Consider the following 24,695-nt stretch of genomic DNA (forward strand, 5'->3'; position numbering starts at 1 on the left):
AGGGGCACCTGGGTGGCTTAGTTGGTCAAGTGTCTGACTTCAGCTCAGGTCATGGTCTTATCGTTCGTGAGTTTAGCCCCACATTGGATTCTGTGCTGACAGAATAGAGCCTGGAGCCTGCTTCAGATTCTCTCTCTCTCTGCCCCTCCATCACTTGTGTTCTCTCTAACAAAACAAAACAAAACAAAACAAAACAAAACAAAACCCAGATACAAATGCAGAAAGGGAGAAAATTAGAATCAACTCTATGGTGTGCTGGTATTTGGGAATTGGATGTATTAATGTGAACTCACATGTACAGGTAGATGTGTTTGTGTGTGTGTGTACATACACATGTATACAGACCTGTGTACATATATCCACATGTATGCATTCCCTGTTTTGCCTCCCGAGAGGATCTGGGGGCAGTGATGCTGCAATAGCAATGGGCATATTTATCACTCAGATCTTTGCTTCTAAATGCCATTTTCCACTAAAAGGAACAAAGAATTCTTAGAGAAATGTCTGCATTTCCAAGCACTGGGACTAAGGACTGGGGGGTAGAAAAGAACAAAATGAGCCTGAAACACTTTTTTGTGAAAGAGAATGTTCACACAATGATAGAGACATATCAAAAGGATGCAGAAACCAGCTTGAATGGACCCCAGGGCCAAAACTGGGACAATTTGAATGTGAAAATTAATCATGAGACTAAGGGATTATAACCCACTGAATAAAACAGGACACTACAGGTTTATATTGCTATAAATTAAAAAATGGCTAAGTGGAAGGTTTAATGAGAAATAGGCAACTTACATATTTATAAAGCACCTACCAATAGAATGCTTAATTACCAAAGGGGGGATTGGCTGTGGAGAGGGCTGGCAGACACTCCCTTGATCAAGTGATCCAAGTGGACATCTTCGGTATAGGACAAATTGAAATCCTCACCACCGACAGGATGCAATGAGAAGGGTGCATCACTTCTGCAACATCCCTGCCAAAAGAAGTGCCTGTGATATCCCGTTAAATCCATGACCTGAATTTTGTCATGAAAATGTATCAAACTCAAGCTGACAGCTAATTTGCAGAATCTTCAAGTGTCAAGGTCACACAAGTCAAGGAAAGTTAAATACTGTTCTAAACTAAAGGAGACCAAGGAGAGTTGACGACCAGATCCAATGTATGATTCTGGTCTTGATCCTTTTGCTATGAAGGACCTTGTCAGAACAATCAGTGAATCTTGAATGGGGCCTGCCCATTCGACAGTGGCCAGGTATCAATATCATAATGTGCCGTGTTATAGTGTGGCAGTGTAAATAATGGCAGTGTAAATACCCTGAGTTTCATGGCTGTACTGTAAAAGGGCAGTGTGCTAGAGCACTGCCTTTCAAACTCAGGTACATAAACCACCTGGGGATTTTCCTAAAATGCAGATTTGGATTCAGTAGGTCTAGGTAGAGTGTGAGCTTCTGCCTGTCGGAGCAGCTCCGAGGTTAAGACCCATGCTGCCTGTCCAGAGCAGTTAGTAGTAAGGGCCCAAGGAAACCTGGGGTGAACCTTTACTATTTGCCTCCCACTCACCTTCCTCCCTTTTTTTGGTCCCAGACTGTGGTGTTTCCTTTGGGAACAATCTGCTCCCCTTGGTGTTCCTGTTTTGGATCAGATGGTCCTCAGTGCCCAGGCAACGAAGCACGTAACCTGGGTGTCATCTATCCCGTACCCTGGCCACTGTGAAAGGTTCAACACTGGTCCTCAGACCCAGCCAGGGCCAGTGAGAGGCAACTCTGAGAGGCCTGGCTGAGCTCACACAGCCTCTACAACCATCTTCATCTTTTAGAGCCTTCTTAGAATTTCCAAGCCTTACAGTGGCTCAGGACTTGCCTTTTGTCCTCCAACTCCTAAAGGCCTCCAAGGCTTTCCAACCCCCACATTGGACTCTACCACATAGTAGCCATGTGACCTTACCTAGCAAACTGAATTTTTGCCTCAGTTTCCTCATCTATAAAATGGGATACCACCCCTCAAAGGGTTGAGAATTCTAGGATACTCCTCCACATAAGTGTTTTGAGCTGTCCCTGGTATAGATCAGATGTTCAATAAATCTTTAATTGTTCAGTTTGGCTTTTGGAGCCCATGATCCCACACAAAAAGAATGGCATCTCACCGGTATGTTTTAGGTCATCTTCTGTATTGAGAGTGACTTAACACAGAGTTTGAGGATCCTGGAAGACGAGGCCAAACATTTTGCTAGGCATTGTTATTGATTCCTATGGATCCTACCAGTTCCCACACAGCCTACTCAATTCATTCCTAACTCGCTCCCATCTTGCACTGAGTTGCCTATATAAATACATACGAAAAGGAAATAAATAAGCAACATTGTAGATGTCCCCAAGTATGGTTTTCATTCCCAGAAATCGCAAGCTCTGGCCAGTGATCAGAAATCCCCTTCCACTGTCTTTATTCTACTGCCATCCTGTGGCCAGCCTGTGCCACTGCACATTGAGGGCTGGTGTAGCTGAGCTCCCTGTGCTGTCCTCCTGGTGCCCGGGATGGGGCTCCTTGGGAGGAAGGAAAGGAGTGCAGTTGAAAGGTCTCCTAGAGTCCCCACCAGCAAGCAGCAGTCTGGGCATGAATCACCAGTCTTGACTGGACTTCTGTTTGATGAATCTCAGGGCCACATAGTACAGGATCACAAAGCCACCACTGATGCCAATAAGGATGAAGTAGATGATGTAGAGCGGGTATGAGTTCAGGCCCATGGAGCTGAGGATCTGGGGACACAGATATCAGTAAACCCACTGAGAAGACGTTCAGATGAATGTTATCTTTTTAGAGTCGAAGGCCTCAGCTACTTACTACGTCTCCCCGGATAGGGATGGTGAGGTTGCCGATGGCCATATGGTAAGTGTGCCCTTTAAACTGAATCTGCATCAGCCCTTCAAAACACCAGCGGAGGAAGGAGACTTTGGAAATCCAAGCGGGCACTGAAAATAGCGAGACTCATGTTATTCACACAGGCTAACCACCTGCTCCCTGGGAAACACTCCTGGAGATGGGGCTCTTACGCAAGGGCAGCAAGGTCCCTGAGGGAGCAGGAGGGCAGGGAGAAGGCAAAAGGGCGAGAGGGGTAGCTTGGGACATGGATTGGGACAGAAGGTCCAAGTGGCTACAGGAGTCACCACACGTTTGATTGGTAACAATTTGAGAGAGTAACTTATTAAATGTCCCAGCATGTTCTCAGCTCCATGGAGGTACAACTGACATTTCTGAGTCTGTGCCCTGACCCAATGGTGGTATCACAGAGCTAGGAGTAGGAGGAAGGAACAAACTTGCCCCGAATGGTCAGGAAAGGCCTGGCAGAAGAGAGCAGCTGTGGAAATGGGGGAATGGCGCCCTACAGAGAAGAGCCTCACAGGCTCAGATGTGAGTGCATGGAGGGTGTTGGGGACTTCAGAAGAGCTAGGTGGAGGCAGTGGAGAGTCAGCAGCCCTAACTAGAGGACTCAAGCAAAGCAGCAACATGGATTTCCGCCTTACAAAAAGCCCTTTCCATGGGCAAGGGTCGAGAGGGATGTGGAGGGATCAGGGTCACAGAGACCATAGCTGTGGTCTGACACCAGACAGTAAGGCCAGGGCTGGGGGAGATCAGGCAAGGCGACAGATCTGAGAAAGATGTGGGAGGCAGAATTAACCTGACTCCCAGGTGAATGTGGAGAGTGAGAGTCAAGGGTGGCTTCCAAGTGTCAGCTGAGGGATATGGGAAGGTGCCATCTGCACCCTCTCATGGAGACATTCCTTTGACACACAGGACAGTTGGCAAGGACACCTGCTCCCAGAAAAACCAGGCTTTAAATGGATCTAAGTGATGAGTCCTCATCCCCAAGTGAATATAGGCTTCATCCAACCCCAGAAGGCCTCAAAAAGCTTGACCAGGGGAGGGGAGCACGCCTTACCTATCCACAGGTTATCCAAGCTTATCATGAAGCCCCCGGTGAGGTAGAAGGAGTTGTAGAGAGCATTCCCAAAGAAGGAGGATGTATGAAATGTGGGGAGCAGGGCAGCGGCACCCAGGGCCATGATCCTGCAGCAGAAGACCACCAGCCACACCAGCAGGAAGTGCAGTAGAAAGGGCTCCAGGCCCGGGCGCAGGTTAGCCAGCCAGTAGATGGGCATCCCATAGATTATGATGTAGACACAGTGCTCTGGAAGCTCCCCTAAGATCTGCAAAGAATAGCCCTTGCAAGGACGTGGAGCTAATGCCTTCATTGCCAATTGTTCTTTAAATGTTTGAAGATAGTGTAACCCTCAAGGATGTCAACCTTCCCTCCTGCTAATAGCCAGACTGCAGCAGGAGGGCCCGTGAGGGGCCCATGGGACCCTGGAACGTGAGCTCACTGCTGGTTTCCCACTGCAGATGCCACGTGCTCCATCTGGGAGAGTTCAGAACAGTTTCCCCCGCGGAAGCAGCGTGGCCTGGTGAAAATGGCAGTTGTGTATCTATTCTCCTGTTTCAAAGTCCCCACCCTGCCTGCCCAGACCAAATAGCTGTGGGGCTTTGAGACAGCCGTATAACATCTCTGAGCCTCTACTTCCTGGAAATAAGTACAGTAACACCTGCTGACCTGCTTCCTGGAGATGTGGGGAGACTGGAGAGGTAAAGTATGCTGGATGTTTCCCATCTTTTCTTTTCTTTTTTCAGATTTCTGCTGACCAGGAAAGTATCACTCTTGGTCTACAGTCCTGGTCTTCGGGTAAATGTTTAAAAAATAGCAAGTCTCTATAACCCCCTAGGGAACGTGACAGCAGCAACCATAGATGATGCATGGCCCCTGGTTCAGCAAAATACTACTCTGGAGCTTCTGTACAATGCAGTGTAGCTTTCTCTGTCCCTGCACCCCCACCTGGTAACTTGCTCTCAGCCCTGACCAGTCACCTTGGTAAAGAAATATGGACCAGCAGTGTACAGCCCGTCTTCTAGTTCATAGTAAAGCATTGCCCTCTCTGAGTGACCTAAAAAAGGGGAGAAAAGGAGAATGAAAAAGTGACATTAATTTTCAGTGTTTCTGTTTTTGAGTCTCTTTTAGTACAATTGTAAATATTCCTGTGGCCTAAATGTCTCCTATTTTTAAAAAGCAGGCAGAGTTAAACCATCCTAATTTAAGGTGTTTGTAATTCTGTAACTTATGAACTGCTGTCAAATATAAATCCCGCTATTATAGGCATGTCTAAGACTGCTTGGCACTCTGTGTTCATTTGCATACTAATATTAATGTGCGAACCTTAAAAATCATCATCTTCTTTTATTTCACAATCATGGTGAAAACAGTCAGCAAACCCATTTTCCCCAGGAGTTTGGAGGAACAGAGGTCGGCCTTGGACCAGCTCAGAGGGGTGACTACCACCGTGTCCTCTGGTTGCTCCGGGTGTGGGTCACAGAGAGCAAGGCACACTCACATTTGGATATGACATCCAGAATCACGTTGAAAGGGATAAGAGCTCCAATCATGAACAAGAGGGCAGCTGTGTCCATAAAGGAGAGCTTGATGGCCCCATGGCCATAATAGAGGAACCCAATGACCAGGGACATCAGGCAGGCCTCTGCTGCATGGATGAGGAGAGTTGGCAGGTCTCGGAAATCGTTGAAAATCTGACGACTTAAAAAACAAAAGAGGTGCCAAGGGAATAACATACACCAGCCCCGTGACACTAGCAATGCCCTTCTGTCTATGCATGGATGAAAGCCTCACTTTACTCTCTCATAAAATGGGGGAACAGCAGTACCCCCCTCACAAGGATTCTGAGGCTCAAATGAGATCGTGGATGAAAGCATCTGTCTCACCGTATGTGCATAATAAACAATTGTTACTTTACTATCAGTGTATCAGCCTTGCAATTTTACTTAAACACATTATCTTAAGGAAATAACCAATCACGTGTGTAAAGATGCACCTACAAGGATGTTTGTTGCAGTGTTACTTGTCATAGCATAAGCCTGAAAAAAATCTGACCATCAATATACAGTTTGCAGGAAAATGAATTATGGCTAGATTGGAATGCTGAGGAAGACCTAACCGGATGACAGGTACAGGCCTATTCTATGTGCAACCAAAAACAAAAAAATGGTTACAGAACCATATGCAGAGTATGATCCCATTTATGAATTACAATGCTTGTGTGCATGGGAATATCACCCACCAAACACTTGGGTCTCGTTTACTCTGAGGGCTGGCCTAACAGGAGACCTTCTCCTTCCACTGAGGTTCTCCTGTATTGTCTGAATTTTTCATAATGATCCTATGTAATTTCTACAATCATTCAGCCAATAAGAACATTTTGATTTTGTTTAAAGAATAAAAGTAATAGGAGTGTTCTGTATTATACAGAGAGAGCTAGTGCTAGTCTTGACGATACTGGTTTTTAAGAATTCTACCTTTTGCTTTCTCCTTCAAATTCACTTTAGATAGAAAGGGCTTAATTTGACACAATAAAGAGGTCTGGGGTAGGGGAGGTGGTGGTGGGATGAAATGGCAGATAATTACCGGATCAGCATGGTAAACTGCTGCACAGGGCCAGGCAGCTCAGTGGAAGTCAGGGGCTGGTGAGTGTCCTGGGGGAGGGCCTGGCTGTCAAGAGGCAGAGGGTGTCATGGGACATGGGGGCAGCTGCCTTCTGCAAGGAGCTCTCCACCCAGAGCCACCCTGGCCTGCCTTACCTCTCCAGGCAAGTGCCCTCACCCAGCTCCTTTGCCTCCGCTCCCCACAGAAAGTCATCGAAGCCACGAACTTTTTCTCGGAACACGGCTGCAAGGGACCAAGCCTTCTCCCTGGTGGCCACTTCCTGTTCTCTGCTTCGCCTGTCGATGCTAGTCAAGTTCACTGTAAGTAGAGGATGTGGGGCCATGTGTGGCCAGGTCTCTGCACCTGCTCACAGGTGAGGAGCTCACTGCAAGGCCAGCTCACAACACTGGTCAGCCCTTGGAGGTTCTGGGACATGCTCCCCACCCTGTGAGGGTAGACCATGAAGTGATGGGAAAAGCAGAGAGAGGCAGAGAGATACCCAGGGCTGGCCTCCCCCGTGCTGGGCCTAGCCACATCCACTTCAAGGGAAAGCCTGCTTCAGGGAAAAGGCAACAGCAGAGGCCCTGTGGGCCCTGGCCTCCATCCCAACACCCAGGCTCATTATGGGGACATCCCTAGGACAGGACAGGATGCACTGGGCCTTTGGAGCCAAAGGTCATGACACAGTTATGCCCTGACTCCAGCTCAAGCCATTAAAGCTTGTGACAGGGACTCAGCCTTCCAGGTGTGCCTTCTACCCATGAGGGGAAGGGAGGCTGGCCATAGGACAGCTGGGAAGTCTGGGCACTGGGAAATTCTAGTTCTCACTGTAGATTAGTAATTTGGCTCCCTAAGCAACCTGTCTAGAAGGGGAGAATGTTTTGGCTGGAGGTTGCCAATGTCTGGCCAACTCTAAGCAGAGTTGTCACCGCCCTCCAGGGGAAGGAGCTGGCATGACCAGCTGGAGAACCAGGCTACTGTGCACCCACCTCTATGTTACTTGTGGGGAGCATCTGGTAGTCCCAGCCACAGCTCTACTCTCATGGGGCTCCTGCGATGTCAGAAAGGCACATCCACCCAGTCACCACCAGGACCCTTCTGAACCCAGCCTCACTGCAGGCTGGAGGGTGGCTCACCTCCCTCCATTTCTCCTCTTAAACTCTGTCTCTTCCTTCCTACCATTTTCATGACACGTCCCATGGCAGGATAATGTCTAGGAGCGGTCTTGTAAAATGCAACATGTCTCCTTGGTGTGCAGGGCTGTAGATCAGAACACCAGATTCTCTGGGTACTGCCAGGCCCTGTACCCCAGATTGGTAGGTGGTAGGCAAGAGCCCCCCACCAAAAGTGATAAAAATATAAAATAAAGAAAAACTTCTGTTCAGGTCTGTTCTAGGCATTTGACTTCTGGTAACCCCGCTCTGGAGTTACTGCATGTTGCTCCCGTGGCCAGGTTGACAGATGCCCTCTGCCCCCTTTATCTGGAAATGGCTAGCCTCAGGATGATACGCTGCCAGGAAGCCAAGCTGGCTCCTGAGCACTGGGAGGGAGGGTGACCTCTATGTGAGTTCACACGCTGTGAGTGCACAGGGCAAGGGCTGGCAGACTGGAGAGAGTCCCCCTGGGGTGGGGAAGAGCACTGGATGCTGACAGGAGGATGTGGGCCCAGGGCCAGGAGTCAAGTTGGGGGCTGGACACACTGGCTGGGAGTCCCAGTTCTGCGTCTTACAAATTCTCTGCCAAAGGTTTAACTCTTCAGACTTCTGTCTTCTCATCTGTATGGATGGAAATGGCCTTGGCCTGACAGGGCTGTGAGAGTCAAAGGGACACCCTCTGTAGCTTGGTGCCTTTGGGCCCAATGTCTGCCCTCAAGGACATGGTCCCTGTTGTCATGGTTATTGGTGAGGCCTTGCTACACTGGGCCATCTTGGGAGGAAGGCTGGGGCTCCAGGTGGCATATTGGACAAGCCACAGCTACTGTCTCCCCGCCCCCTCCCCCCAGCCGCCCTGGTAAAGCTGTGTGGCCTGGCCAGCAGCCATGGCACGCCTCAGCATTCAGGGTCCAGGGATCCGCTTTCGGGTCACACACCTGTAAAGGCAACTATCTCTCCAGGAACAAAGGAACTATCTGTCCAGGAACCAGCTCACGCTTTCCCTGAGGGCTATACAATTGAGGGCTCAGGACCCTCAGCAGGAAGGCCTTTCTGGGGGTGACAAAGCAATTTTCAGACCTAGTGCCTCATTGACCAAGACCTCCAAAAGGCCCTGAACTCTCCGGGCCCTGGGGTCCCTCCACTATACAGTGCTTTCAGGCTCCCTGCCTCTGCGGGGGCACCAGGGCACAGCTTGAAGATTTCCAGGTGGCCTCCTAAATTTCCCTAAAGAGTCTGAATAAAGACCACAATTCTAGAAAATTGACCCAAACCCTCTTGAATTCTATCCCCCCACCACCCACTTTGGAACTCACAGGTTTCTTATCATGCACACAAGAGTGGCTATGTCAGAAGCTGGATTTTCTTGGGCCCTTGTTTCTAGTATTTGATACTTGGCAAAGTGACACACATTCTCCAGCCCGCTGGGCCGCCCTGCTCCTATATCCTACTCCCCTGAAACCTCTGACAGCTTCCCTCCTGAAGCTCTCCATCAGGCCCTGCTGGAGCTTCGGGGGGGGGGGGGGGGAGGGGGAAGGGGGGGCGCTGCTTGGGGGCTCACCATAGAAGTCTGCAGGGTTGCTGTAGCGAGGACAGGGGTGGCCGATGGCTGTGAAATACTGCACCATGTGCTGGGCTGCCCCCAAGTAGATGGTGGTGCCGGACGTCATCAGGAGGACCAAATCAAAAAGCCTGAAAATGTCAGACCGAGGCTGGTGGAGGGAGATGAGCACCAACCGGTTGCCTTTGGCCAGGCGGTACAGCGTTTTCACCAGGTTGTGGGCCGTGAAGCTGTCGAGGCCGGAGGTGGGCTCATCCAGAATGAGGATTCCTTCCCAGCGGAGACAGGGGCCTAGTGAGCCGGCAGGACTGTGGCTGGTGGGAGCCAAGCCGCGGGGGCGCCTCTGTCCACCCTCCTCCCCGCCCCCTCACCTGGGTTCCACAGGAGCTGCACCGCGACGCTGACTCTGCGCCGCTCGCCCCCAGACACGCCCCGCACGTACGCGTTGCCCACGCGCGTGTGGGCGCACTGGCGCAGGCGCAGCTCCGCAATCACATCGTCCACCTGCGCGGGAGGACGTAGGTTTAGGCGCGGCGCTGCCCGCCTCGCTCCAGGTTACGTGGGTGCTGTCCTGGAGTAGAAAGCGGCTGCCCACCCTTGCCCCCCGCCCCACCCCCTCCGGGTGGGTTTGTGCTGTAGCCTTCGCTGCCCCATGCAGTGTTTGCTCCTGCATTTTTTCTGCATATCCTGAGTGGCTCTCACGCGCCGAGGGCGGCGCCATGTTGGGAACCTGGCCGCGACCTGGGGACAGGACAGCAGGGCACTCTGCCCACACGGAGGACCGGAAAACAGGTAGACACTCCTCTCACGTTTTGTCCTGTGCTGTGAAGGGACCCGGCCAGGGCGTAGGCGGCTTACAGAAGGATGTGGGGTTTAAAGGCGGACAGAGGGCAGGGTACCTATGGAAGGATGGCGAGCTGGGCTGCTTAGAGTTGACCTGTGACTGGGCCCTGAGGCAGGGGGGGGAAGGTCGACAAGGGGAAGGATGTCATGGCTTCTTGGGGTCACCAGGGTCAGGCAGTTACCCTTTTGTCACGCTGGGCCTGGGAGAAGGTTCTGGGCAGGCGTAGCTGGGCAACAAAAGCCAGGGTCTCGCGGACGGTTAGGTTGGGGAGCAGGTGGTCGTGCTGGCGCACATGGGCCACATACTTCCTCACGAGCTGAGGCGTGCTGGGCTGCCCGTTGATCCAGATTTGACCTGACTTAATTTTGCCGCCGTGGCTTCTCCCGGTGATCACGTCCAGTAAAGAGGCTCTCCCACACCCTGCGAAGCCGCCAGAGACCTCCTGAGAGCAGAGCTGCGGGCGCTAGCCTGGAAGCCCTGGCTGCCCGCACACTCTTTCAACCACCCTGGACTTCTCTGTCCTTTCAGAAGTGACCGAGGCCCTAGAGAAAGTGGCACAGCTCTTGGACCCGGATGGGTCAGCCTCAGCACCTGGAGCTCCAGGGCTTTCACCTGCAGCCAACTTGAACACCTTTGGGGAGCTGGAGGTACATTAATGTCGGGGGTTCAAGCCGCTCAACTAGTGGATCCAGGCTCTGAGATGGCAGGGGACTTTGTCAGTATTCACAGGGACACTGGGGTTCCCAGTCCAAGTGGGAAGTCCACTTTCCTAAACAGCACTTTAGGAGAGGTGTGGGTGGCCTTTGCTGTGGAGACCGCCTAGTGCAACTGGAGAGACCTTCCATGAATCAGGAGAGAACACCAAAGGCATTCAGTTGGCTGGAATCTCCAATTCCGTAAACTCCATTGGCAAACACTGCTGCCACTACTGCTGATTCTACAGAAGCAGCCAAAATGCCTGAGGCTGTTTGGATTTATTATAAATTATAATGAGTCTTCATAATTTGTTTTATTCTTTGTTAAGCCTCAGGAAGTATAATTGATAAGTGTTTCTTTTTTTATTATTTAAAAAAAAATTTTTTTTTTTTAACGTTTATTTTTGAGACAGAGAGAGACAGAGCATGAACGGGGGAGGGGCAGAGAGAGAGGGAGACACAGAATCTGAAACAGGCTCCAGGCTCTGAGTGGTCAGCATAGAGCCCGACGCGGGGCTCGAACTCACGGACCATGAGATCATGACCTGAGCCGAAGTCGGATGCTTAACCGACTGAGCCACCCAGGCGCCCTGTTAAGTGTTTCTTTTAAAAAAAAGTTTATTTATTTTGAGAGAGAAGAAGAAAGAGAGCACAGGAGGGACAGTGAGAGAGGGAGAGAGAGAGAGAATCCCAAGCAGGCTCCACGCTAGTGGTGCAGAGCCTGATGTGGGGCTCGAACTCACAAACCATGAGATCATCGCCTGACCCAAAACCAAGAGCAGATGCTTAGAACTGACTGAGCCACCCAGGTGCCCCTAATTGATAAGTGTTTCTAAGAAATCATTTAAATAAATTCAGTCAAGTAAACCTGAAGCTAAACAACACTGAACCTAGAGTCAAGAGTCCTGGAGACTGCTCAGCCTCTCCAAACTTCACTTGCCTCAGGGATGCTAACCCTGCAGGGTCATGTGTAGCGAGTATAAATTGTGGGGACTCTTAGGCTTTATGGAAGTGCCTTGGAAGGCCCGTGTATCTCCCAGATTCTCAGTTCATGAAGAAAAGCAAATATAACAGGAAAAGCCACCAGGAGTTACAAACAAAAACAAAATTGGCTTCTGAAGTGTCTGTTTTCTTTTTTAGATAAGAATTGCAGAGGCAGAGCCAAAAGTGGGCAGGACTTGACCTGTGGTGTTATTTCAGTTACAAAGTGCATTGACATACATTATCTTGTTTGATCTTTGGTTAGACAATAAACAGAATTTTCTTATCAGAAGACTAAAAAATTGGAGATGTTCAAAAGTTCAGTAATCTTTACTTCTGGAAATGATTAATCAAAAAGAATAAAGTGTTCTGTCTAACACCATCTAAAAGAGAAACACCTTGATATGAGAATCAGAAGACCAAAGTTCTAGTTCCAGCTCTGCATTAAATGTATGCCCTTAGGTGAATCACTCACTTTGTCTAGACTTTAGTCTCCCCATCTGTTAAATGAAGGTGTTCATATATGTTGGGGCGAGGGACAGGAGGACACTCTAGAAATATTGAGGACCAGATAACTTAAAAACCCTCCATTAAAGAGGCTTCCAGACTGGTAAGGAGAAAGAAATAATACAGTGGAGAGAGTGAACACCATTCTCCAAGACCCCTTTCAGCTTTAGCATTGCATAATTTTAAGTTTGGCTTGCAGAAGTCACTCTGAGGCACTCCAAGATTCTGGATCTTTGCAGATGGTTGAAGGCTGCACTAAGACTTGGAGGGACTCTCAAAGAAGTGGGAGCTGTGGTGGGTGCTGTGCCTACCAGGTTGTGGGAGAAGAGTGAATGAATGCTCCTGGCATGGAAGAGTCCCCTGAGAAGAACATTCAATTCTGAAGATCTTACAAAGGTTTTTGCTCTGGATGCAGCTTCAAGAGGCACACTCATGATTCATAATGGTGGCAGCTATCTGACAGCTAGTAAATGGAGGGACTTGAACTGGGATTTGAACCCAGGTCCACCTGACCCAGAACCTGTGCTTCTCACCCACTCTGCTATGGTTATTCTACTAGTCAGCAAAGAATTCTGTGAGAAGCATCCATCTGTCTGAGGGACCATTCTGCATTCCAGAAGAGACAGAACCCATCGCCTCACTGTTTGCCCTTAATGGTACCTGAGCTCCCTATGATGGCCAGCATCTGCCCACTCCTCACTTTGAAGCTCAGATTTTGGATGCCCAGCTCACAAGAATCCTTGTGAGATGCCCAAGGCATCTTGAACTGAGCCAGCTTCTCAAACCAGGGCACCTGGGAGTCCATGTCCACCTGTGGGGAGATATTGCAAGGTTCTTCAGAGGGCGGAATAGAAGGTTTCAGCAACTTCTGTTCAACTGTACAGGAGACATCCTCCTGCTGTTGCACAAAAGGCCTGAGGGGCCCCCACCTACCATGCTGAGAACCTGAAGCTGCCATTTCCAAGTCTGAAGTTAAGACATGGGAAGCATGTGTAATAGCAGAATGGAAACGAAAACATAAAGCAAAACAATGTCTTCAGTTCTTCAGTTAATGATAATTTACTAATGATTTGTTAAATGTTTATTACGTGCAAGGCATTGTGTAAATCTCTATTTATTATCCCATTCAGTCCTCCTTGCAGACCTATAACATAGGTACCATTATAATCGCTGTTTTTACAGGTGAGGCTCAGAGCAGTTACTTGTTCAAGGTCGCACAGCTAACAAGTGGCAGAACAGAAAATGCTTATGGTGAGGCTCATTAGCTTGTCCTAATTCACATTCACAGGAAGCCAGAGTTGGGCCTCTGAAGTTTACCATTCTGCACCCCCCAGCATATTCCATCTGAACTGCCAGGGTCTACCCCCAAGGAGGTCTGGTAAATGGGGTCTTGAATCTGACCAGGGGGTCCTTCAGAGCCTCTGAAAGACCAGGAGTCCTTGCACTTTGGATATTTTATTAGCTCCAGGGACAGTGTACTTTGCAAGCAAACAAATAACAAAACACGAAGCTGGTGAAACCTGAAAGTCTATAGTTTAGTGAAACCTGAAAGTCTGTAGTTTAGTGAATAGCGTCACGGCATTGTTAATTTCTTGGTTTTCATTATTTTGCTCTGGGTATGCAAGATGTTAACATTAGGGGAAGTTGGGCAAAGGTTACATGGAAACTCTGTACTATTTTTGTAACTTTCCCAAAAGTCTTAACTTACTTCAAAATCTGAAGTTAAAGTTTGAGAGATTTGTTTTTTCCCCAACAGGATCACATAATTTCTTTATGTTTTAACAGAGGTCTTGTTCTCTAATGCCTCTCAACTTCCAGCTACAGTATATATAGCTGAAGGAAGTCTTGTGGTACTTTCACCCAACATGTGAGGCATCAACTTGGCAGAGGGCCCTCAGGATGGGCTCACCCTTACCTTCCACTTGGGGAATCATTTGGCCTTCCCTGCCCACTCCTCCCACCTTGTCCTCAGGTATGCCTCTACCTGGTAGCTGAGATCCTGGACCTCCAAGGTGTTGGACTGGCCACTGTAGGTGAAGTATAGGCTGCTGTCATTTTCAGAGGAGAACAAGCTGTCCTGGAGGCCCTGCTGAGAAACATGACAGGTGAGGGGCTTCTTCAAAAGCCACTTAGGACTTAGGAGAAAACAGGGAGGAGACCCAAGAGGTGAGAGCAGCTAGTGTGGTTGAGATCCTGAACTGGCAACAAGGGTTTAGGCAGATAGAGCCCAAGGGCTCTGAGAAAATAGGAGCATCAGTGAGGGCAATCTTTTTTTCCCTTCAGAGGGAGCTTTGCGGCTTCCCTCTAGCACAGCTCCTGGCTCCAGAGAACCTCAACCCAAATTGGTGGAGCCCGAACCCAGGCACCCTATGGTGGATGAGACCCAGACTCTGGACTAGAGAGAGCTTTGTGAGCTGCTATGCTTTGGGGAGACCTTAGCTGGGGCATGTCCTTAACTTTTCTCTTCCCTGCCTCTGACTTACTATTTCCTGATGCCAAACAGACTTCCCATACCTGGTATGTGAAGGGATGCAGCTATCAAAAAACTAGTGCTCAATATTTGGAAGACACAATCCTTAGAAAAGTTGCATCTTATTTAAATGAGGAGTTTTGCATAACAAAGCCATTCAAGATGATTTTGGAAGAAGCACCATTGTTATGTCATCGTCATTGTCAATATCTTGTTGCTGTTGTTGGTGTGACGTTGTATTTGTACATCAAGTAAATCGATGTTTTGTGGTATCACTGATACCTTTGAATGGTATTAGCTATCAGCATATCTAAATTCCTTCCATTTTTATCAATTCAATCATTTAAATTATTGAGGCTCCCCCAGAAGAAGAACCTGCCTACTAACATTTCCATTTTTATTTTATTATTTTTTTTAATGTTTATTTTTTTTTTTTTTAATGTTTCTTTTTGACAGAGAGAGAGAGAGAGAGAGAGAGACAGAGCATGAGCGGGGGAGGGGCAGAGAGACACAGAATCCGAAGAAGCAGGCTCCAGGCTCTGAGCTGTCAGCACAGAGCCCGACACGGGGCTCGAACTCACAGACTGTGAGATCATGACCTGAGCCGAAGTCAGACACTCAAACCAACTGAGCCACCCGGGCACCCCTTTAATGTTTATTTTTGAGAGAGCGACAGAGCATGAGCAGGGAAGGGCAGAGGGAGAGGGAGACAGAATCTGAAGCAGGCTTCAGGCTCTGAGCTGTCCTCATAGAGCCTGACGTGGGGCTCAAACTCAAGAGCCATGAGATCATGACCTGAGCCAAAGTCAGACACTTAACCAACTGAGCCACCCAGGTGCCCCTCAGGTTTCCGTTTTTAAATGCATACAATTTTTCCTTTTGTTTCTTAGTGCAGGAAAAAGTGTATTTTTTAACAAGTTCCAGTTGACCCCATGATGTTTCCTCCTCAGAGCTGCCACTCACGCACTGATGTGTTCAGTCAAGTAAGCAAGCAAGCATCCAATACTTATTGGGAGCCCACATGATGCTACAAGTTTGGAGTTTGGGATATGACAGTGAAAAAGATGGTCTCTGAGAAACTTAAACTTTTTATTGAGGTAAAATTGGTATATAACATTATGCTAGTGTCAGGTGCACAACACAACAATTTAAGATTTGTGTACACTGCAAAGTCACTACAATATGTGTAGTTACCATCTGTCATCATGCAAAGAAACTTAGATTAAAAAAGGTTTTTTTAATGTTTATTTTTGAGAGAGAGACAGAGACAGAATGTGAGCAGGGGAGGGGCAGAGAGGGAGACCCAGAATCCAAAGCAGGCTCCAGGCTTTGAGCTGTCAGCACAGAGCCTGATGCAGGGCTCAAACCCACAAACCATGAGATCATGACCTGAGTCAAAGTCAGATGCCCAACCAACTGAGCTACCCAGGTGCCCCAGAAAAGCTTAGATTTTAATGAATGGGACAGGTGGTCAAGATGGAGCAAGACAGGCCAGGTGTAGAGCAGGCTGACCTCATGCATCCATTCAGGGTATATTTATACTGTGTACACAATGCCTACATGTGCTTTGTGTGAAAATAAAATGACTTACATTATGTGAAAATAGTCTCCAAAAGTCTCTGTCAAACTTCCCCTGTAGTGGCAGAGGTCAGAAGTCCTTGGAAAGGACCACAGAAATGGAAGATCAATACAGGTGGTCATCTATGACAGTAACTATCAGTGAGTAGTCCCCAGAATTGCAGGGCAGTATGAAAACAGCAGACCATGGCTACTTATCTTATCTGATGTTAGAATTATTACCATAAAGATCCTAAATTATACAGAAGAAACTGGGAAACCTGAATACCTACTTTAGCAGAAGGACTATCTCTGTGGAATAGAGAGGAATGCAAGAGAGAAGGGTACAGGGAAGAACGAGGGGAGTGAACTTCACAGTTCTTGGTAGTTAAGTTGCAGGTACATAAGAGATCACTGTTTTTTCAGCTGATCTGAACTATCTCAAAGTTTGTTTTCCATCTAAGAGAATGAACCTTTGAGTAGAACTCCAGAGTAGTACTCCCACCTAGCCCCTCAAGTGCCAATGCCTCCAAGGCAGGAGCTGGCTATGGAGATGGAGGAGGGGTGAAGGTCTGTGCCCTCAGAGATGGAAAGGGAGATCTCTCCTGGGGGAGATTTAGGCCAGCTACAGAAGGTGCTGAATTTCAGGCAGGTCAACCCTGCACCTGACCCTTGCTCACCACTTCCACCACTAGCACTCATACTGCCTAGTTTCTCCATTTAATTCTATTAAACTATCAGAAATTCTGGCAATTACTGAGAGACTCATTGAGCTAACATAAGATGCTTATTTGTTTGGTTATAAAAAGTAAACATCTGCAGGAGGGACATTAAGTCGATTGATATAAGATATGACTCAGCTTAGAAATTGCTTCTGTGAACTAACACCTGGCCAGGTTATATTTCAAGTGGAGGGGCAGCTAAGAAAGGGACATTGGACATTTTGGGCTCTGGAGCAATATGTGCAGGTGACCTAATGCCTGAGTGGGTTCCACTTTCCAGATAAGTGCTTTGGAAAGGTGGAGCATGCTGGGGCCCTGGGGAAAGAGGTGTCACAATAGGAAGACAGATAAAAGGAAAGAGGTGCTCCCTGTTGCTGGGGGGTGGGCAGTACCCCTCATCTTAGGCTAAGTAGGTTGGGCACAGGCAGCCAGGGACCTCAGCTGCCATCAAGGGACCATGACTTCTGGGTCACCTGTAGTTGGTTAAGCAGCAGACTTTGGCTCAGGTGGTGATCTCCTGGTTCGTGGGTTTGAGCCCCGCCTCCAGCTCTGTGCTAACAACTCAGAACTTGGAGCCTGCTTTGGATTCTGTGTCTCCCTCTCTCTCTGCCCCTCCCTGGCTCGTGCTCTGTTTCTCTTTCTCAAAAATAACGTTAAAAAGAAAAAGGGGGGATTGTGACTTCCTGGAGCTACACATGCAGCACAACTTTCAGAGGAAGAGAATTCGTTTCTGGGTTGGAGACAGCCTCTGCTCCATTTTTAAGTATTTCCTTGACTCCCAGGATGGATTTATTAGGTTTTGAGGTTTTGACAAATTCTCTGTATTTTTCAAATACTTAAATATCTATTCAGTTGACATCTTAATCAGTATGACTGTCAGAATATCACTTAAATTTCTGACAGGTGACATCCAAAAAAGCAAAAGCAGGTTTATTTGTAGGTAACCTGTTCAGCTCCTGCTGGGCTACATTGTAATTTCTCCTTGTATTAACTTCTGATCAAATGCCTGAGTCAGAAGCACAAATTAGAAGGGAACTTAGGGAGCACAGAGCCCAAGTTCCTTTTTCTAAGATGAGGAATCCATGCCCTTGAGTAGTAGTGATGTGCTGATGACTCAGTGTCTGTGCAAAAGCATGCAGGGTTTGTTCTTGGCTGAGGGGATGAGCCTGGGCCTTTATTAAAATGCTCAGACCAGATCTTACACATCTTTGTCCTGAGGACTGAGCCCCTCTAGTCCTCCTCTGGCCACACTCCTGCCCATGGACTGTGGGCCAAGGGCACTTGCCACTCCAGGCACCCCAGGCCCAAGGGGCATTTGTCTGTGGAGAGCGAATGGAATGTGGGTAGGCAGGATGGCATGACCACATAGGGGTGTGTGAGTCACATGTTGCACTAGGGGTGGGCAGAGAAGGGGGACAGATTGTAGCACAGGGGTGGGCAGAGAAGGGGACAGAGAAGGGAGCCAGAAGCTGGCTCCTCTGTGCCACCACATTCTAGCTGCTGCTCCAAAAGGCCCTAGGATTTCTAAACTTACATCTGGCCTTTCAGGTTGTGAGGAAGGTATGTCAAAATAGGAAGATAGAAACTTAACAGTTGTTAGCTTGATTGATAACTTTAAAATAACTAGACATAAGATATGTATCCCTCATCCATCCTCTTGTTCTAGGTGCCGTATATGTTGGGGGAAGATTATCACTTGGAACCTTGAGTTACAGAATTGGAGAAAAGGAAATTGGAAATGGCAAGCTTTCCCAGATGTTGGATTTGGGCAGTTATTTGCATTCCATGCTGTGGTAGCTGATTTGTCAGCCTTTTAGGCAGAAAATGTCCCCAAAGCCATTACTGACTTTATATACTGTTCAGGCTGTGAGCACTGCAGTCAGCTCCTACGAGGCATTTCTCAGCAGGAGCTGGCCATGTTCCCAGATCAGAGCTGGCTATTAGTTATGGCTGCAGGGCAGACTAGGAATGGACTGGGTTGAAGTCCTATCCTAGCAAGTGAGGACCAGACCAAGTGGCCTGTGGCCTTCCCTTTTGGGTGTGGAGTCCTCAGACCTTTCTTGTCTTTCTCTCCCTCCTCCCCACAGCAGGCAAGATGGAAAGGTGGGCTGGGGTGAGGTGGGGTGCTTCCTTTCTGTCTTCCAGTTTAGCCTCCTTCAAATCCCACCCACATCCTTACTTTAGTCAAAGGCCATTTCTCAAGTAAACATTTCTCCATGTAACTTGGGTGGAGAACTTGTACCCCAACCTCTTGGCCCCCAGACTTGCTGTCTGTCCCTTTCACCTCTTTCTGGGGTCTTATATCTGCCTGTTGTGGTCATGTTATTATATTCCCATAAAAGTTGCCTGCCATCATATGTCATCAGTTTACTGCCTCTGAGACTCTGAGCCTGACAGACACACTGATGAAGGAAACACTGCAGAGTCCCCGGTGTGTGTGAACATATCTCTGTTTGGAGTCTCATTCAGAAAAAGCTGCATCAGCCCAAGTAACAAACAGGAACATCATTTCCCTGTAGGAGTGTGCCTTAGGGCAGGAAGTGATCTCAGAGGCCCCCCACCCACCCCTGACCCCTGAATCCCCTCCCCTCAGCCCTTTGATGCCCAGGAAGTAGAGTCCTGCTGCCATGTTCTCCCTCTGCTTGTGGTCCTGGTGGTGAGTTAAAACAAAGTTCTGGAGAGAGGAAAGAAAGGTCTGATTTGCCCCCACCCCCCATGACTGAGGTGACTGCCCATCACTCACGGAGGCATCCTGGGGAGCAGCCCTGTTCCGCAGCCCTCTGTCTTCTGGGACTGTCTCAGCCATGGGGCCCAGCGGTGTCTGTACCACTTTGCTGAAGCTTCCTTCACCTTAGCTGCTACCTGTGCCAGTGTTTTCTCTTTCTCAGAGTTGGGCAATCTCTGGCCCTGGTTCACTGTGCCTCCCAGCACTCCTCTCAGGCAGGCCCTCCTACAAACACAGGCTGTGTGTTCTGCCTGCTGCCAAGATAGTGCACATGCTCTGGGTAAAGGTACATCAGATAATGGCATCCGTTACCAAACCCCAGTCCAGCTGCTGCAAAGGTCTGGAGAGGGACTCCAGAGCCCTGTGAGGAACAAGCAGGGCACTGTGCTGCTCACTCCTCTGTTGGGGCTCCCCCAGGAAGGGTCCGGCCACCCAAAAATTCACCTCTTCTGCCTCTTGGCGATGACTGAACTCCCATCTCTGACCTCTGTGGGGTCCTTGGGGCTCCAAGTAAACAGTGGCCCCCAGAGCTCCCCAGAGGAGGTTCCGACAGCTTGTTCAAGGCCTCGACACAGCCTGGGCATTCTCCATGCCTCCTACAGTGTCAGGTAAGGTTGATGCCTCTTCTTCCTGCTGGGAACTTGAGGCTGGGCTTTGTTTTTGTGGTCATGGCCTGAGGTGAGTGGGCCTCTCACCCCCTCTGCTGGCTTTCCTTGCTAATGGGGAGCATACATGGAGGCTTTGGGCTCCCTCAGTGGATCAGGGTGGAGAGAGGAGAGGGGAAGGGCTGCCAGTGGTAAATGAACAATGGTGAATGGCCCCCCTCTTGCCCATGGCAGGACATGGAAGCTCTAACAGTGAGGCAGCTGTGCTCTGCCATGTGCCCGAGCTTTGGGCCTCTTACCCCTTCCTTTGTGTTCCCCCGTGTACAGCCTGCCCCATGGGGATGGAGAGGGCTTGGGGAATACTTACAACACAAACTGTAATGAAGCCTGGTGAAGGAATACAGGATCAAAGAGAGCTGGTATTCAGAGCAGCTCCCAGGCAGGCGTTTTACACAGATGAGCTTTCTCGGTTACTACCTGCCAGCGTCCACAGAGAGGGGCACTGAACCGCAAGCACATTTAAGAGAGAGGCACTGAACCCCAACCACATTTAAGAACCTGTCCAGAAACCACTGGGATTAGTGCTGAGGCACAAGGGTTTGGCACCTTCAGGAACCCCACACTGCCTTTCCTTTAAAGTCACCAGGTTGGACCCTGGTGGGACTTTACATCTTGCCGGCAGCAGTGGGACAGGCAGATCCTCAAGGATGTCTCCTTGTACATCGAGAGTGGGCAGATCTTGTGCATCTTAGGGAGCTCAGGTAAGCTTGGGAAGTACTTTAAATTTACGTTCTCAGTGAGCATTCAGAAAAGGCTTTGGCTTGCTTTGAACACATTGGGAAAACAGGTTTAAGTTGTGGCAAGAGGGCCACAAGTTTGGTATTAGAATGAAATCAAATGACATGTCTGACTGAATGGAATCTGGTACTAATGTGACGCCTTTAGAAAGATCCTTGGAAAAGAATAAACTCCTGGGGAGCCTGGGTGGCTCAGTTGGTTAAGTGTCCGACTTTGGCTCAGGTCATGATCTCAAGGTTCATGGATTCGAGCCCTGCATTGGGCTCTGTGCTGGCGGCACAGAGCCTGCTTGGGATCCTCTCTCTCTCTTTCTCTCTCTGCCCCTCCCCCACTCACATAGTGTCTCTCTCTCTCTCTCTGTCTCTCTCTCAAAATAAATCAACTTAAAAAAAATAAAGTCCTGCCTAGCATATTAGTTAGTTCATATTTCAAAGTATGGAAAGCCCCTAACATGGTGCCTGGCATGTAGAAGTACCCAGTAAACACAATTTCCCTGATTTTTATACTGTGCTCAGGGGCAGGAAAAAAATTAAGCACAAAGATACCCACTTAGCCCCATATCCATTGTTTTGTTTTGTTTTTTATGATGCATTTCAAATATACAGTCAAGAGTAGAGAATAGAGAAAGTTCACGTATTAACATCTGGCTTTATCAAATCTTAACATTATACCGTATTTGCTTCATGTCCTTTTTTTTTTTTAAATCCCAAGTCAACATATAGTGTAATAATGGTTTCAGGAGTAGAATTTAGTGATTCATCACATATAACACCCAGTGCTGATCCCAACAAGTGCCCTCCTGAATGCCCATCAGCCATGTAGCCCATCCCCCCACCCATCACCCCTCCAGCAACCCTCAGTTCTCTGTATTTAAGAGTCTCTTATGGTTTGTCTCTCTCTCTCTGTTTTTCTTATTTTTCTTTCCCATCTCCTCTGTTCATCTGTTTTGTTTCTTAAATTCCATATGAGTGAAATGATATTTGTCTTTCTTTGACTGATTTTGCTTAGCATAATACACTCTGATTCCATCCATGTTGTTGCAAATGGCAAGATTTCATTTTTTTTGATCGTGGAGTAATATTCCATTGTATATATATACCATATCTTCTTTATCCATTTGTCAGTTGATGGACATTTGGGCTCTTTCCATAATTTGGCTATTGTTGATAGTGCTGCTATAAACATTGGGGTACATGTGTCCTCTTTTGTATCAGCCTTTTTTTATCCCTTGGATAAATTCCCAGTAGTGCAATTGTTGGGTCGTAGGGTAGTTCTATTTTTAGTTTCTTGAGGAATCTCCACACTGTTTTCCAGAGTGGCTACATCAGATGCATTCCCACCAACACTGCAAGTGTTCCCCTTTCTCCACATCCTCACCAATATCTGTTGTTTCCTGAGTTATTTTTAGGCATTCTGACTGGTGTGAGGTGGTATCTCATTGTGGTTTTGATTTGTAGTTTCCTGATGATGAGTGATGTTGAGCATCTTTTCATCACATCCTTTTTTTTTTTTCATCACATCCTTTTTTTTAAGGAATTAAATATTACACACTTCACTGAGGCTATCTTTGTGCCCATTTCCCACTCTATCCTCCTTCTCTATTTTGGGTTATCTACACTTGAGGCTGAATTCACTGTTTGTCTCTGTGTCCCTACGTCAGCCAGTCATTGCTCTGGGCAGGTGTAGCCTCCAGAGAGGCAGATCCTTGTGTCTGAGGGCAATGGCCCATGGGGATCACAGCTGTTGACTCCTCAGCATTGACCCTGACAAGTGGATCTGCATGGACACTACAGGGTCCACTACTACACTAGGTTATCCCATATACTTTCAGGGTAAAAGATTCTGACAGACTGGCTTCAGAGGACTTTCCTGGTTGAGTTCTTGTTTGCACTGCATTGTTGACATTTCCTGGCACTACCTACTTGCGTTCTTCTCTGTAATAGCAATGGGTAACACAAGTCTGCAAAAGTCAAGCACAGTCAGCCTCATTTGACCTGGGAGTTAAATCCATAGCCATTCCCCTGCTACAGCAGGTAAACAACTGGGTGGCAATAGTAGCATTAAGATTAAATGAGAAGGAATTCAGTGACAAAAAGTGTTAACTCTTTGCTGAGATTTCTTGTCAGTTCCTATTTCCAGTTTTTCAATATTTCTAACTATATGCATGCACTGTGACATTCAGGGTCATTCTAATTTTCCTTTTGTTAATTATTACATTCTTTAAAAATAAGAAAACCTGAGTTATTCCTGTAGTTTTTTGCTTGTCTTCTTTCTGTAGGATTAGAATGGTGTGTGGCACACAACAAAGAATGACTTCACATTCTCAGAAGGGTGTCCCACAGGCCAGTGTCATGCTTCATGCACATCTCAGCAGGACAGTGGGTGGGAGGCCTTGATCTGGGAGCTCATGGGCTGGTTTGTGATCATACCTAATCATAGTTTGTTTTTTGTTTTTTTTTTAAATTTTTTTTTTTTAACGTTTATTTATTTTTGAGACAGAGAGAGACAGAGCATGAACAGGGGAGGAGCAGAGAGAGAGGGAGACACAGAATCTGAAACAGGCTCCAGGCTCTGAGCTGTCAGCACAGAGCCCGACACGGGGCTCGAACTCACAGACCGTAAGATCATGACCTGAGCCGAAGTCGGACGCTTAACCAACCAAGCCACCCAGGCGCCCCCCTAATCATAGTTTTATAACAATGTCTATCCTATTATACTGGCTATGAATTCATAGTAGACTGCAAATTCACCTGGGGGTGAGGTTTTATTTTGTTTTCTTTCTGTATTCTCAACAACTAGAATAGGACTAGCCACATAGTAGGTGCTTAGTAATATGTGTTGAATCAGTGGTATGTTAGCATTTCACAAAATGACATATGATTCCATTGGTGTCTTACCTCACACAGCGCTGTTTGTCAAATCTTTATTAGTGAAGCAAAAGAAGACTTAGATGGTCAAAGTCTCACAACAGAGTGGTCTAATGTAAGCCTGCCTAGGGTCACCCAACATTCCAGGGGAGGGTAAATATATTTGACTCATTATTTGCTATCAGTTGGGACCCAGACTCTGGGCTGCTTGCTCCCTTGTAGAGGACTATTTAGTTATAAACAATTTCTGTCTGTTTAGGGAAGATAACTCCAAAGGTCATGGTTTTATTGCCCTATAGGGCATTAACCTTTTGTTTTCTTTTTTTATTGTGGTAAAGTACACATAAAATTTACCATCTTAACCATTTTTAAATTTTTTTTTTCCAACGTTTTTTATTTATTTTTGGGACAGAGAGAGACAGAGCATGAACGGGGGAGGGGCAGAGAGAGAGAGGGAGACACAGAATCGGAAACAGGCTCCAGGCTCCGAGCCATCAGCCCAGCGCCTGACGCGGGGCTCAGAGCCTGACGCGGGGCTCGAACTCACGGACCGTGAGATCGTGACCTGGCTGAAGTCGGACGCTTAACCGACTGCGCCACCCAGGCGCCCCCATCTTAACCATTTTTAAGTGTACAGTTCAGTGGTAATAGATACATTCACATTGTTGTGC

General features: G+C 47.9%; 2 protein-coding genes across 5 annotated transcripts in view; one reads left to right on the forward strand and one right to left on the reverse strand.

Moving 5' to 3' along the window:
* Window positions 1-2,149: 2,149 nt before the first annotated feature.
* Window positions 2,150-19,879, reverse strand: ABCG8 (ATP binding cassette subfamily G member 8). Of its 2 annotated transcripts, none has more exons than XM_060607511.3 (13): window positions 19,773-19,879; window positions 14,265-14,366; window positions 12,941-13,091; window positions 10,279-10,517; window positions 9,625-9,757; window positions 9,254-9,523; window positions 6,697-6,859; window positions 6,524-6,607; window positions 5,439-5,638; window positions 4,918-4,994; window positions 3,938-4,205; window positions 2,842-2,969; window positions 2,150-2,756 (listed from the first exon to the last, which is right to left on the reverse strand). In XM_060607511.3, exons 1-13 carry the CDS (start codon window positions 19,833-19,835, stop codon window positions 2,619-2,621), a joined length of 2,016 nt encoding a protein of 671 aa, XP_060463494.2. In that variant the 5' UTR covers window positions 19,836-19,879; the 3' UTR covers window positions 2,150-2,618. The 2 variants fall into 2 exon arrangements, with proteins under 2 accessions (XP_060463494.2, XP_060463489.2); XM_060607506.3 differs by having other exon boundaries at window positions 14,265-14,369; window positions 19,773-19,878.
* The window catches only part of ABCG5 (ATP binding cassette subfamily G member 5), a 33,380-nt gene continuing 28,439 nt past the window's right edge, over window positions 19,755-24,695 (forward strand). For 2 of the 3 annotated variants that reach the window (XM_078444425.1, XM_078444427.1), the window contains exons 1-2: window positions 19,755-20,362; window positions 20,999-21,120. In XM_078444425.1, the coding sequence (XP_078300551.1) occupies window positions 20,217-20,362; window positions 20,999-21,120 (268 nt within the window). In that variant the 5' untranslated portion in view covers window positions 19,755-20,216. The remainder of the gene's footprint in view (window positions 20,363-20,998; window positions 21,121-24,695) is intronic. The other variant, XM_060607525.2, reaches the window with a different exon arrangement.

Source organism: Panthera onca, chromosome A3, assembly GCF_046562875.1.
Source record: "Panthera onca isolate mPanOnc1 chromosome A3, mPanOnc1 haplotype 2, whole genome shotgun sequence".
NCBI classification, from domain to species: Eukaryota; Metazoa; Chordata; class Mammalia; order Carnivora; family Felidae; genus Panthera; species Panthera onca.

Bases quoted from the DNA above. Each gene is read 5' to 3' on its own strand.
- ABCG8 (XM_060607506.3), bottom strand. From the start codon at position 19,835: ATGGCTGAGACAGTCCCAGAAGACAGAGGGCTGCGGAACAGGGCTGCT. The intron at 14,370-19,772 runs GTGAGTGATGGG...CATGTTTCTCAG, and splicing joins CTGCTCCCCAGGATGCCTCC to CAGGGCCTCCAGGACAGCTT. The intron at 10,518-12,940 runs GTACCATTAAGG...GCGGCTTCGCAG, and splicing joins GGCCATCATAGGGAGCTCAG to GGTGTGGGAGAGCCTCTTTA.